Below are 13161 nucleotides of genomic sequence, written 5' to 3'. Positions count from 1 at the left end.
CTTTCTCACGCAAGAAAGTATAAAACATTGCTTATAGATTTTGCGTGACTTCTGCTGATAAGGTTCAAGATGGATGACCAAATTTAATTTGTCATTCAATTCTGTAGAGTTGCCATACACGTGCTCGCAACTCTACAGAAAAACCGGCATTCGCGCTTTGTGCGGATTGAATTCATAATTTGAAACAGATTTGAAGTTTAATGATAAATCTATCAATTAATTTTCATTCATTTATTTAGACTTCTGCGTTTTTTCAGTTCACGAGGAAAAAGACCGGGCTTGGTCGGAAGGTGAGAAAGAGTTCACGTTGATGGTATTCGTTCAGAGTCTACGAAACAATCACATGGCAATATTTATATCCATATCTCTTTGTGGTTTTGATTCATTGTTTTTACAAATCGACAGACAGACCTATTTCCCAAAATGTGTTTCTAGGAATTCTGTCAGATGTGGAGAGTAATCAAAGACGACTTTTTGAGATTAAAAATAAGAGAAAGTAAAAATGATGTATTTTTTACACTCAGTACGATAATGATGGGTTTAATTTTCTGAGAACTTTCACTTAAACATGCATGGAGGTAATTTGGCAATGAACGTTTAGAGGCTCTTCTAACTACTGCATTGATATTTATTCCTTAAACATAGAAGAATGGACTAGACTTAAAAACACAGTACTGACCTATCGGCAAGTTCATAAATTGTTAAAAAAACATTAAGATGGCAGCCTACCATAGCTACATCAAATATATTATCGAAATTGGTGAATATTTGTTCAAAAAAATTTAACTGACAAAAATTTAGCTTTTCTGTTAAATCGAAAAATGCTTACTCGCATCTTTTTCTTTTAGAATGAGTTTTACTGTGGCAGTTCATTTTTGTATTTCAATAAGGAATAATTGGTTACACTTAACAAAATGGTATTTTCTCCAAGCCAACAAAATTTTCGCTAAGCCCGAAGATGACTGCCAACCGATGGGTTTAGCCGCTTTGAATCTATCTACGAAAAGTGGCAAGTTATTATTTGAATGTCGCACTGAGTTTTTAAGCCTAATCGAAAAATATTTAAATGCACAATTTATATTAATTGAGGATATGTGTTATTGTAACTACTAACTTCGTTTCTTTTAGTAAAAAAAAAAATCATATACTCACATAATTTTCTCTTAAATCAGGATGCATGTAATCCACGCCTGCAAATAAAATATCATTTCAATATGCCACTGGAAACATAAAAACAATTAAATGCAGTATTTATGGATATGAGTGACTACACATAAATAGGGTTAAAAAATAAGAGATGCTGACAATGGAAGGAGATGATGACGGAGTGCTCAAGACTTCTTCCTTAAAGTTAAATATGGGATAAAAGTCGTAAAACGCTAATATGAGGAGATTTGGTAAAGTATCAATCTTCAATCCAACATTATTTTTGTCCAAATTATAAGCTTGGATCTTACACTGGCGGAAATATCCAACCGAATTTCTTGTATACTGACTAATGAATCAAGGAGTGAATCGCAAGTCCGGATGATGCAACCAGCAGGAGGTAATCGATATTATGCGGTATTAATAAATAATCGTTCCCACTGTTCGGCATTTTTTGGGCCTCACAGTTCAGTGAAGAAAATATAAATTGCAATCTGGACGTCTTCCTTTTGATCTGTTTAGTCCAAATTTGATATAGATACATAGATAGACATGCGTGCCTTTTGACAGATCGATTTTAACTTCTAATCATATATATATATATATATATTGTCCGAACATCAAGCAATATCGTGCAGTATTTCGTGTTAATAGGGACATTGGCAGACTAATTGGCACTCTTCCTTCTGATTTTAGTCTAAATTTGGGGGAAGAAAAGATTTAAAACTTTGGTGAGAATAAACCGCGTCTCGCTTGTAGTTCATTGTGTTTTTTTGAACTACAAATATAAATCCCAACTATAAGTATTCTTCGAACTCGTGGAGATTCCTTAATATGAAGATTAAGGTGATTCCTTAATAGGTTGAACTGTTTGAAAATTACATTCTTTTTGAATATTTTGTAAATAAGAAAATAAAGCAAAAGAGTAAAGAGAAATCATTAAATTTTTTTTAATATTATGGTGGTCTAAGTATTAAATAAATATATTATGTATTAAATATTATGCGTATATATGTTTATGTATACGTTTATACAACATATTAAATATAAGATTACCATCGTCCATGATTGCTGTTGTGATATTCCTTCCAGTGTATCCTTGAGCCCAGGCAGCTTCTACGTTCAGATCCAACTTCGGTTTGCCACCATTCTGACCAACATTTTTCTAAAAATAGAAAAAAAAAACAAAAAAAAAAAAAAAAAACAGAATCAATTTGAGGTGGTTAGTTACAGCCACAATTTCCGATACAGACAGTGTAAAAATCATCGAGGTGGTTTTCGCAGACTCGGTAACGGATCTGTTCATGATTCTTTGCAGATTGATGGGTTCGGTTATTGGCTATTCGACAGCCGAAGTATCATTATGAACGAATGGGAAAAAATCGGTTTTCCACTGATTTGGTTATTGGTTTCATCAATCGGTTGAAGATATAATTTCTAGGTAATGATGGAACGAATAAATTATTGGCAAACGAGTTCGTCCACTCTGGATCAGGAGCAATTTAAACCAACCAGGGGGCAAACCCGATAGAAAAGTTTCAATTTTGCTCTTGATTTGGCTGTTGTTTTGCCTAAAAAAGCAGTTGTCCTGGAACGCATCTTTTCCCTCAAATCTGAGTGTTTAATTTGTTTTGGTAATTTAAAGCCTTTTCTTACTTTCCCAATTACTTATATTCTGTTTCTGTTTTATGATCATTTTCAATTAGAATTAAATAGGACATGTGGTTAAACCTAAGATATATTTATGAACAAGACGAAGATGCAAGAACAGCCTCATATATAACGTTACCACAATAGAAGATTTACAAACAATTTTATGTTCATTATTTATGTAAAAACTTTATCTTATTTACAAATTTTATGTACAACATTTTTTTTTACAAACAAACTTTATGTACAATGTTTACAAAAAATGATTTAACCCCTCAGTTACAAATTAAGCTTACATAAGGGTCGCTCTGCTCGTTCACTTCTTGTCGCGGTGTTAGTTGCAGAGGAAATGAATCTTGGGACAGATTTGGAGATCTTGTCATCTCTTCTGGAAGTGAATAACCTTTGTGAGATCTGGTGGTTTTCTCGTTGTATCACCTAAGTCCAGAAGAAGGACGAAGATGAAAACGAGTGCACCAGATGGCACCTCTAGGGGTTTCGACCAAGTAAGATCGAGGAATAGCATGCTGTGCTTTTATCTTCCCACAGGATTTTTGATTTGTAATCCAAACATCCCGATTTCCCGATTCAAGTTCTTGTATGTTTCTGAGTCTGTGATGTTTCTTTTGGTTGGACGCTCAGCTCAGCACATTTCTTTGCATATCTTCTGCTTTTGAAATTTTGGGTATTAGACTTTTCTATGCCATAGGCAGATATCAAATTTTGTATGGGATTTTCTGAGTGTAAGTGTAACTCTTTGTCAAATGTTTGTTTCAATAGTTTTACTAAAACGCGTCTAAAGTGCAAATTCGGTATTCGGATATTATTAGCCACATGTCAGATTACCCCCCCCCCGAAAAAAAAACTCGCCAAGTATTCAGTAAAAATGCCAAATTCTAGCCAAAAGGTTATTATTTTGCCATGGGAAGCATTTCCTGATATCGAAAATTTATTAGAGAGTATAAGAGGAAATTTTGGAGACTCGCATTCATTTAAGATTGCATTCTGAAACCACTCCCTCTAGTTTTTGAATACATTCGTAGATGTCAGTTATTTTTATCGTTAGTTAGTTTTATTTTTATACAATTTTTATCGTCCAAGATAACGTTTCATTACACACATCATGTTTCATCGGATAGTTGATGCCAATTGAGCAATATTAATGCTGTTTTTGTTGGTTTAAATCGAAACTACCTTCTAACGTTAAGTTTATTTCATCCCAGCAGAATAAACAGATTTGTTTAAATCCTAACAAATTATTTTCATAATTTTAAGGTGATGATAGGCAAGCTGTATAACAAATATATGTAACATATGAAAAGACATTGTTTTAAAACAGATTAAAACTTTTTAAATAAATCTAAGTGGGAAGATTCTATATCCTATGAGAAGTCAATTAGTTTAATTTAGTTATATTAACGTCCCGTTTTAAAACAACACTAGGGCTATGTTTGGACGGACCTCGTCATTTTGAACCAAGGTCAAATGACGAGGATGATATCGGAGCTGGTACTCCCTTTCCAAGCTACAACGCCACATCAGGACGGGAAGTCAAAGAAGGCAGAATGAGCAAATAGTGTTTTCGATAGTCTATTTATCAGTCACTTCTTTTAATATGTCTTATCAAGAGAAATATTGCTTTTTATTTTTGAGCATTTTGATGAAGTCAAAAATTTTAATTTATTCATCTGAAAACTGAAGATCTTAATTTCACAATGGTTTTACAAAAAAAAAAAAAAAAAAAAAAAAAAAAATCAAATTAAAATATTTTTTTTGATGTTAATGTAACGAGTTTATTTCCTAATTTCAATAGAGGCAACTCATTTCTATAACTTTATAAACAAAATCAGACGACAATAACTCTTGAAGAAACAGCACATAGATTTCGAAACGCATTATTTGTTTGCATTCTTACTTTTCAATTATACGAAAACACAGCTGTGATTTGTTGAAATTTAGTACACCGCCCGGTTGCAAGATGAATGCGCATTGTGAATCGTGCGGAAGGGACGGACCATCTATAGAACACATTTCGCTCAAAATTTCGAATTGTTCACATTTCGTTCAAATCCAGAAACTTGATGTATAGTATACGCATCAAATTTCATTCGTCTAGTCAGAAGCATATTTGAGTTCACTTGCCCACAGACAATCTGTGTTTTGTGGTCTGAGGCAGCTCTAAAATGTGGAGATTTAGTCAAAGTGCTTTGAGGCTTTCTTTCTCTCTTGCACGTTACAAACAATGTGATGAGTCGGCAAGTCAGATCAATGATGGGGAAGGAATGAAGCGATTTTCATCTTTGATCCGTCAACATTCATACTCATCGATTCCTCACAACCATACGTATGTAACATAGTTTTTTCGGAAGAGTGGCCGAAAAGAAGACTCATTCGGAATTGACTTGAATTTATTTTTGCATGGGAGAGGGGCAATGAAACGGGCCAGTTGACATCGAGACACTGGGGGAAATTGTGAGAAACTTTTTCCATATTGCTTATACTAAAATATTTTCATAGGGATTTCTTTGTCGCGTGTTGATTGAGGAGAGGAAATGATGCCGTGGGCCTCAGCGATTTTTATCTTTGCCTTGAAGCTCGAGAAGTCAGCAGTTAGAAATAATTAAATAAAACGGTGGGATATGGATCAGGAAATAAGAGAACATTTGAGACTAAAGAAATATGGGGTAATTTAAAATAATAATTAGGAAATTTATTAGAATTTAAATTAGCTTAAGAGGTATTGTAGGAGAAAGTAAAAATTGAAAAACGTGTGTGGTTATAAACTTGGTTACTATCTTATCATTATATGGCGCAAAACATGGAAATCCGTGAGAAGAGGTATAACGAAGCCGTCCACGAGAAAAGCTCTCTTTCTCCACCGCATTGAGTCAGAGTCAAAAGGAGAACACTCACGTTATAGGAAGATCTATTTTCCGCTCCTGATTGAAAATTGGATGGCGGCACTCCGCCGCCAAAGAAAAGGTGGATGAGTTGTAATGAATGGAGAGAATCTTTTCACAAGGCGTAGGTTTCAAAAAATGCGAAATGGAAGACGACTCGCTTTGCTGAAATCTGCCGCAAGAAATTTTAAAATAAACTAGCCGCCGTTGCCAACAAGCATGTTCGCCCAGATTATCGACTTTTTAGGCTTTTAAATACAGATTTTCAAGAAGAAACTTTTAAAAATTTCACCTTGCTATTTGATAAGACTGGAAAACATGAATTTAACTGAATAAGTAAATCATTAATATTTTTTAATCTGTTGTAGAAATGTAGTATATTGGTTTTTTTTTTATTTAAACAGTAATTCTCTGCTTTTTAATTTTGTGTGTATGAAATGTTACAACCGATTTTAAACTTATTTCCAGTTGAGCAAACGACATGACATGCCGCCATCTGTCGGCAATGAAGGTTTTAATGCAGTGCAAAATTTATGCCGAATAGATAGACAAAAAAGCGTTGCCATTAAATTCTGAATTGTTGCAAATTATTCATTGGGAAAGTAATTCAAAAGGGATTGCTCAATTGGAAGAGATCGGGAAACATAGATACAAAATAGACATATTAGAGAGTGATAATCAGTAAAAACATGTTAAAATGTATTTTTTTGGACTCAGATTCGGATTTGTAAATATTGCAAAAAGAGGGGGGGGGGGAGGAGGACTAGGTTGGACTCAGGAAGGCCTAAAATGTGGAAATCAATCAATATTTCCACTTCAAATATTCTAACGATTGCAGTGTTTTCTCTTTGCATGTGGAAAATTGAAAAAGCTCAAAGACCGATAAGTACAAAAAACCCCAACATCATACTAAATGCCAATTGCTGAATTTCACATCGGCTTAAAAAGGAATTAAAAAAAATAAAAACAAAGATCTCTGTGTAATTTGGAAAGGGAAAAGGCTATTAAGAAGTCCATTACAGAGGAAGACGCCGTATATCACAGCACATCCGCAACTTGTGCCTTGACTTGAAGACCACGCAATAAATTTGTCAACTCGAAATCCTTTTGGATAGAACAAACAGTCAGTTTTCTATTTATAAAACATATGAGAGATGCTCATTTTAATCGCGGTCCCATATTGGCCTCCGCTTGGAAAAAGATACTTTGAATTAAATAAAGAATTTCATTTTGTCAATAAATGCACTGCTGTAAACATTACGAAATTTTTATACAGTCCCTTTTAGTCATATTTAATAAAACAGTTTTGGCGCCTATTAAGCAAAATAGTTGCTTTCATTAGAAAAGAAAAGTGTCGCAGCCTTCATTTTCAGTGTTTTTGTTCTACTGAAGATCACCTAAATGAATTTTTTCGCCACTGAAATTATCTAAAGTATTTGAAGGCTGAAAAGTGGATGCAAAACATTTTTTTTTAAATTAAAGTGAACAGAAACTCTAATGTTTTTCCTTTAATGGAGTTTCTATAGACGCAAAGCATGTATTATTCATCTCCACATCTACTCAATGAATGTCATTTTAATTAAATTATTTATTGCTAATTCAATAAAAAATTCTGGTACTTAGCCGGGCGCAAATGTCACCAGTTGTGAACCAAATGCGAATTTGGCGTAAGAAATTTGGCGGAATTTTACATTATTTGGAGATTTTTCGCTTGAGCCCGCGTTAACGGAAAAGTGCCAAAAATCTTTATGCTTATTTTAGAGAGGGAAAAATTTGAAAATTTTGGGAAAAATTTAAAAATATAATTACTCAAAAATGTTAGAAAAATCATTTGTTTTTAAAATTTTAGGAAGTTTGAATATTAGCAGTACCCGCACAGCGTTGCTCGTGACATAGTATCTAAGAGGAAAAATTAGCTTTAGACTTAAGTCTAGCCTCCACCCGATATGACAGTCATTTGGCGCCTTGCGAGGTTGGCAATTTTTCGGTGACGCTTTGTTTGGACTTACATGGCCGCCATTTTTTTATGTTACTGTATTTTGATCTTTCCTGTTTATTTTCCTTGACTTTTTTCCTGCTGTATATTTTTCTTCTTCTTACTTTCATTATTTTCGATTAAATTTTTTGCATGCATTTCATTTTACTACATTTATTAATTTTTTTCTATATTTCTATAATTTGCTGCAGTGTTCCTCGGAACCTTTAGATTGGAAACGCTATTGCTGCTGTTCGCGCCATATTCAGCCATTTCGCTAAAATTTGGCGATAAACTATTTTTTTGGGTGAAAATGACTGTATATCATATGTCATATATCATATCACTGTATGACTGTTCCTTATTTAGACTGTTAAAATGGTTTAAATTTTCCCTTGTAAAAAACACGTGCCTTTTGATTCATCTTTCAATTTTAAAGCTGGGCTAAGTTTTGATATACAGTCATTTTGCGCCTTGCGAGGATGGTAATTTTTCGGTGGCGCTTTTGCTACTGTTACCCCCTATTGCTGCCGTTCTCGCCATATTGGACCATTTGTCTAAAATTTGGCGATAAATTATTTGTTGAATCGAAATCCAGAGCGGTATACTCCTTTTTGGACCAAATATCAGGAACGTTTGTCCTTTTAATTTTTCTCCTGTGTCTCAAATTTAAATGTCTTTATCTGTCAACAGACAGGTGAGATTCATTCTATCTCTGTAATTCAATCGCAGTGCGATTTAAAGAGAGACGATTACTTCGCTCAGCAGAAGACTCTTATTTGAAGAAAGTGTGGATATTCTTTCTCTGATATTCACTAACCTAACGTAAACATAAAGAAAAGAAGTTTTTCATTTATATGGTGGAAAAAAAAACACAACAGAATTTAATAAAAAAGTAACTAGAATAAAAAAAAATGATGACCTAAGTAGGAATTGACTTAAATATTTTTTCATATATTACTTGTTTTATACTATGTATAGATGATTAATAGGGCTAAGGGATTACATAAAATTTAAGTTTCGTCCTTTTTGAGAAATACGCTAAAAACATGACTTACAAAATAGCAGGCATATATTCCTGATTGGAAATATATGTTTATCTCTAACTGCTTAAAGATTAGCTACTGGGGCATTATTTGAAAGTCCTCATAGTAATTTCCTGTATATATTATATTCACTCTGCATCTACTCTCGCAATTAAATATTTCTACTCAGTTAGGATGGGTTAAATCACATGTAGAACGGCAACGAGGCAGCAGATTCTTTAGCTAATCAGGTGGTTTCGACAGGTTCCTTGTACAATATCCAAGCTTCCTTAAAAGGTCCCTAAACAAATCGTGCCTTCTGCGATAACGCGAAGAATCGGAAGAAATATATACTAATTCACACTCGAAGTCTCCTTTAAACCAGTACCATGTGTCAAGCAAGATATAATCTTTGCAACTGGGCATGGCCCATCTTTTCTCTTCAGCAAACCCACCCGCGACTTCGAAAGAATCTGGTGATGACAAACGAAACCGGACATTTTGTGCAATTTCTGCAAGATAACTAAGAGCGGATTTCCGCAGCCTCAAGTCCAGAATAATCTGTTTAATCGATTTCCTCAAATAGGTCCTTCTTCAAGTAATTTTTACTTTTCATCAAAATCCACGAACTAATATTTCTTTTTTCATTCTTTTATAGTGTTTCGCATAGTTGTTGTAGTGACATTTTGTATATTGTATCAAAGCTTTAATATATTTTCCCCCTCAATTTATTAAAGAAAGATTTATCTTTACACGAGTACTCATTCAACTGACAGGGAAATAAATATACAGAAACCTTGTTCGATATTTTATGACGAAAAAAAAAAGTAGATGTGTAATGCAATTCCCCTTCTGTAAGAAATCAGGGTTTAATCAGACCTTAGTTACAGTAAATATTTTGGTCAATGATTTTTTTTTTCATTTTGCCTTTTGAAAAGTCGAATCAGACCAAGTTTATTGTCTAAGTATTCCACAAATTCAAATAATTCAAAGTATTCAAATAATTCAAATTCTTCAGAGAACTCAAAATATTTAGTTACAAAAACCAAGGGAATAATAGTGTTTTTTTCTTCTGAAAGTTGAATTTGGTAATTAGACAGCTGCTGATATTCAGGATGCAAAGAGAACTTAAAAAGTTATGGACCACTGGATTTTTTATGCTGCGTTATTGTGAACTGGCATTCCATTATCCATGCATTGCACGGTATTCACATTTCTTTATCTTAAATCACCGATGAAGAGGCAATTGTAACAGTGCCACTTTGGTCCTTCTGATCCCATGATTGATTGCAAGAAAGGCTTGTACCTGTAAGCGCGAGCCGCTTTAAATTTGCGCATGAACCTTTTGGAATGTGGACTCCTTCACCAATCACTTTTAGACCAACTAATTGAAGCAAAAATATCAGTTGAATAATGACATCCAACCTTTCAAGAGGAAGGAAACAATAGATAAACACACCAAAAGAATTAAAATCCCTCTATTTCGGAGTATTTGGCGTTACATTTCACTAGCACACAACGCATCAATTTTTCTGAGCAAAAACTCATTCTTGAATCTGAGGCATCATGAGCACTCACTTCAGCTAGCGTGCTTGACATTCCAAGACATATGAAGGGTCTAGATTCAAAGTCATCTGCATGAAATTTATCGCCTACAGATTTCCCCACATATGTAATTAAAATCATACACTCTAGCTTATAAAGAGACATGTCAAGAATACAGACTCCATAAGTAGAAAAGTGCACTTGAAAAGGGAATCTTAGTCCCAATGCTGCTCATGTTATTCATGAATGGCATTCATATCCTACTTTATTATTCATTAACCGCTACTCATTAACTATAGTTTTGAAATTGGGATGTCTGAAACGATTAAAAAATCGAACTCAATAGAAATTGTGTTATAAATTTTTCCCCTGTGGTAGACATCTCTACCACTTATCACAATTCATGGGAAAGACTGTGAAATCTTAACAGTGATTAACTTCCTTGATTCAATACCTGTTGTGTAGTTAAAAAAGCTTGTTCAAATATTTAAAAACCATTTCTTATTTCAGTACCATTTGCTGACAGCACGATAAAGCTAAAATAAATTATTTGGAGAAAATATAATAAAAGGGAATGGAAAGTTTTGAGAAAATTTTAATAATCCTTTCCTGAAATAAAATGTGATTGAATAAAAAATGATCGAAATAACAGTTACTCGATTGAAATAACAGTGATTTGAAGGATATGTTGAAACAACTGTGATGAGAAGCAGATCTTTCAAAATAATAATAATAAAATCACGGATCTTTACTTACAAGGTACCATTGGTAGGGGAAGTAAGGGTCTGTGGGTTGGGACATCTCTTTGGCGAGCTCCTCGCGCAGCCGCAACTGCTTGTAGCCCCGCTTCACCCTCTTGAATCCAATCTGCTGCGTCGCCCGAGACACCTGCAAGGAAACAAGTCGATAAATGAAGAGGTCCGGAAAGAATATACAGACAATTCAAGGTGACAGGATGCAGATCAGTTCCGGTCTAATTCCAAAACGGAATTGTAGTGAATGCCTATAATAAATCATATATCAATATGAATGTACATTACAGGCTCCGTCGAGGCTATGGCGCGCTGCCCATCATCCGGGTATCGACACGCGTGATGATTCTAAAAAGTTCTCCTTTTTCTTCAAAACGTTCACGCACTCGCCTCGGTGAAGCTTGTAGACAAAATCAATTATCGAATTTCCTAAGTTTAAAAGTAAATAAAATTGTTTTTCTAGCATGTCGCAATAATTAGAGTCATCCACAACTCTAATGACGAAAGTATAAGTTCAAAAATGGTAATTAGGATTCTGGTTTATTAATTAACCTTTTAAAGTCGAATTTCTGTCTATATTACTTCCCTCGGCGTATTTCATACAGTAGAATAAAAATCTTTTAACTTCTTAAGCTGAATTTCACACCTCTGGTAACGGGTTCCGGATATGTGTCTTATCTGTCCCTGTTAATTAAGTCACAGGATTGGAATGAGCGTAAATAGCATTCTAGTCCCTTAAGAGTGAAGCTCATTTGGGAGAAATTAATCCAACTGGCAGTGAAGAAATGTGCCACACAAGTCGAGATGCTTTTGTCTCAGAAACACCAACGACGTGCTACTCAAGTGAGCAGGCAATTATCGCAGAAGTAAAAATAATCTTCGTTACCTGTCTAATAAGACACCAGTTTGCCCTGACACCGTTCACAGGAGCACAGTCTTAAGTCGAAACTTTATTCATTCAGAAGATATAAATCGTTTACCGATTTTTTTTGTCTGCCTCTCAGCGAGTTACAGTAGACTGGTTTGGCACATGGACATGTGACTTTCTTGACACCGCAAGTGGTTAAAAGCTGGTCCTGGATGCTTAGAATTTTAGAAGAATTGCAGCTTTTAAAAAACAGATTCCTTACTTGAAGTATTGATTAAAACTAATACTAATATCCGTTAAACCAAGAGGTATATCAAAAATTTGGATCAACCATAAAAAATCAATAATTAGAAAAAAAAAGCAGTTTGAGGCGAAAATTTCCAGTGATTCATCCAAACATGCCAGTTAATTGTCTCACATGCAGTGCAGTGTTACATCCCGGTGGCAACGCTAATTAAATTTGCAATTTGATAAGATGAAATTCTCGCGAGTTCGCAAATTGTACAGACTAAGTCTATGGCGAAGGATACCGACGTGCTCTGATTGGTTTAAGCCTTGGCATCTTCTTGGCAATGTTTTGCCAAAAAGATGCCATACCGAAATATATTTTTATAAAAATAAATAAAATTGTGAATTTATCTCCCCCCCCCCTATTTTTTACGGTTTACATGTAATATTAATCTGGAACACATATACAGCAGAAAAGATCAAATCTTGAAACCTAAATTCAGGAAATATAAAAATTGCAATTTATTAAAAATATTTTTTGTGTGTGTTCCTTCTTAATATTATTTTGATATAACTAAAAAAATTAGTTACAAAATCACATATTCCGTTAAAACTTACATATTTATACGTTTTTGGGCATTAACTAATCATCTTCCCATATGTAGTTGATGGGAAAGTAACAAACGTTCAGCAATAAGTTCCAATAACTGCATAAATAACTAATAAAAGCACGAAAATCATAGAAAAATAAGAATTATTTAATTGCTGCACGTAATTAGCTGAAAGTAATTAGTTGAGTAATTACTTTCATTTAGTTTTTATACTTCTGTGCATAAACAACATTAGTTACTTGTATTACTAGCATTATTAGTAATATTTATTATTATTATTATTATTATTATTAATATAAGTAGTATTACTAGTAATATTTAGAGAAAACAATTATATTAATAAAAATTAGATCGTGTTGATATTCACACGTATCTTCCATAAAACTAATGAAAGGTACAAGGTTTGAGCCAAATAAGCGAAAACTACACTATTATGAGTGCAAAACATTGCCAAAAAGATG

General features: G+C 33.8%; 1 protein-coding gene across 1 annotated transcript in view; it reads right to left on the bottom strand.

Moving 5' to 3' along the window:
• LOC129956628 (neuroendocrine convertase 2-like) overlaps nucleotides 1-13161 on the bottom strand; it is a 316381-nt gene that overhangs the window by 27862 nt on the left and 275358 nt on the right. The window contains exons 3-5 of the mRNA XM_056068563.1: nucleotides 10998-11129; nucleotides 2203-2311; nucleotides 1153-1190 (exon numbers count right to left, since the gene is read on the bottom strand). Of these exons, the coding sequence (XP_055924538.1) occupies nucleotides 1153-1190; nucleotides 2203-2311; nucleotides 10998-11129 (279 nt within the window). The remainder of the gene's footprint in view (nucleotides 1-1152; nucleotides 1191-2202; nucleotides 2312-10997; nucleotides 11130-13161) is intronic.

The sequence above is a fragment of the Argiope bruennichi genome, chromosome 2 (genome assembly GCF_947563725.1).
Source record: "Argiope bruennichi chromosome 2, qqArgBrue1.1, whole genome shotgun sequence".
NCBI classification, from domain to species: domain Eukaryota; kingdom Metazoa; phylum Arthropoda; class Arachnida; order Araneae; family Araneidae; genus Argiope; species Argiope bruennichi.
This window is presented reverse-complemented; position numbering and strand designations above follow the sequence as displayed.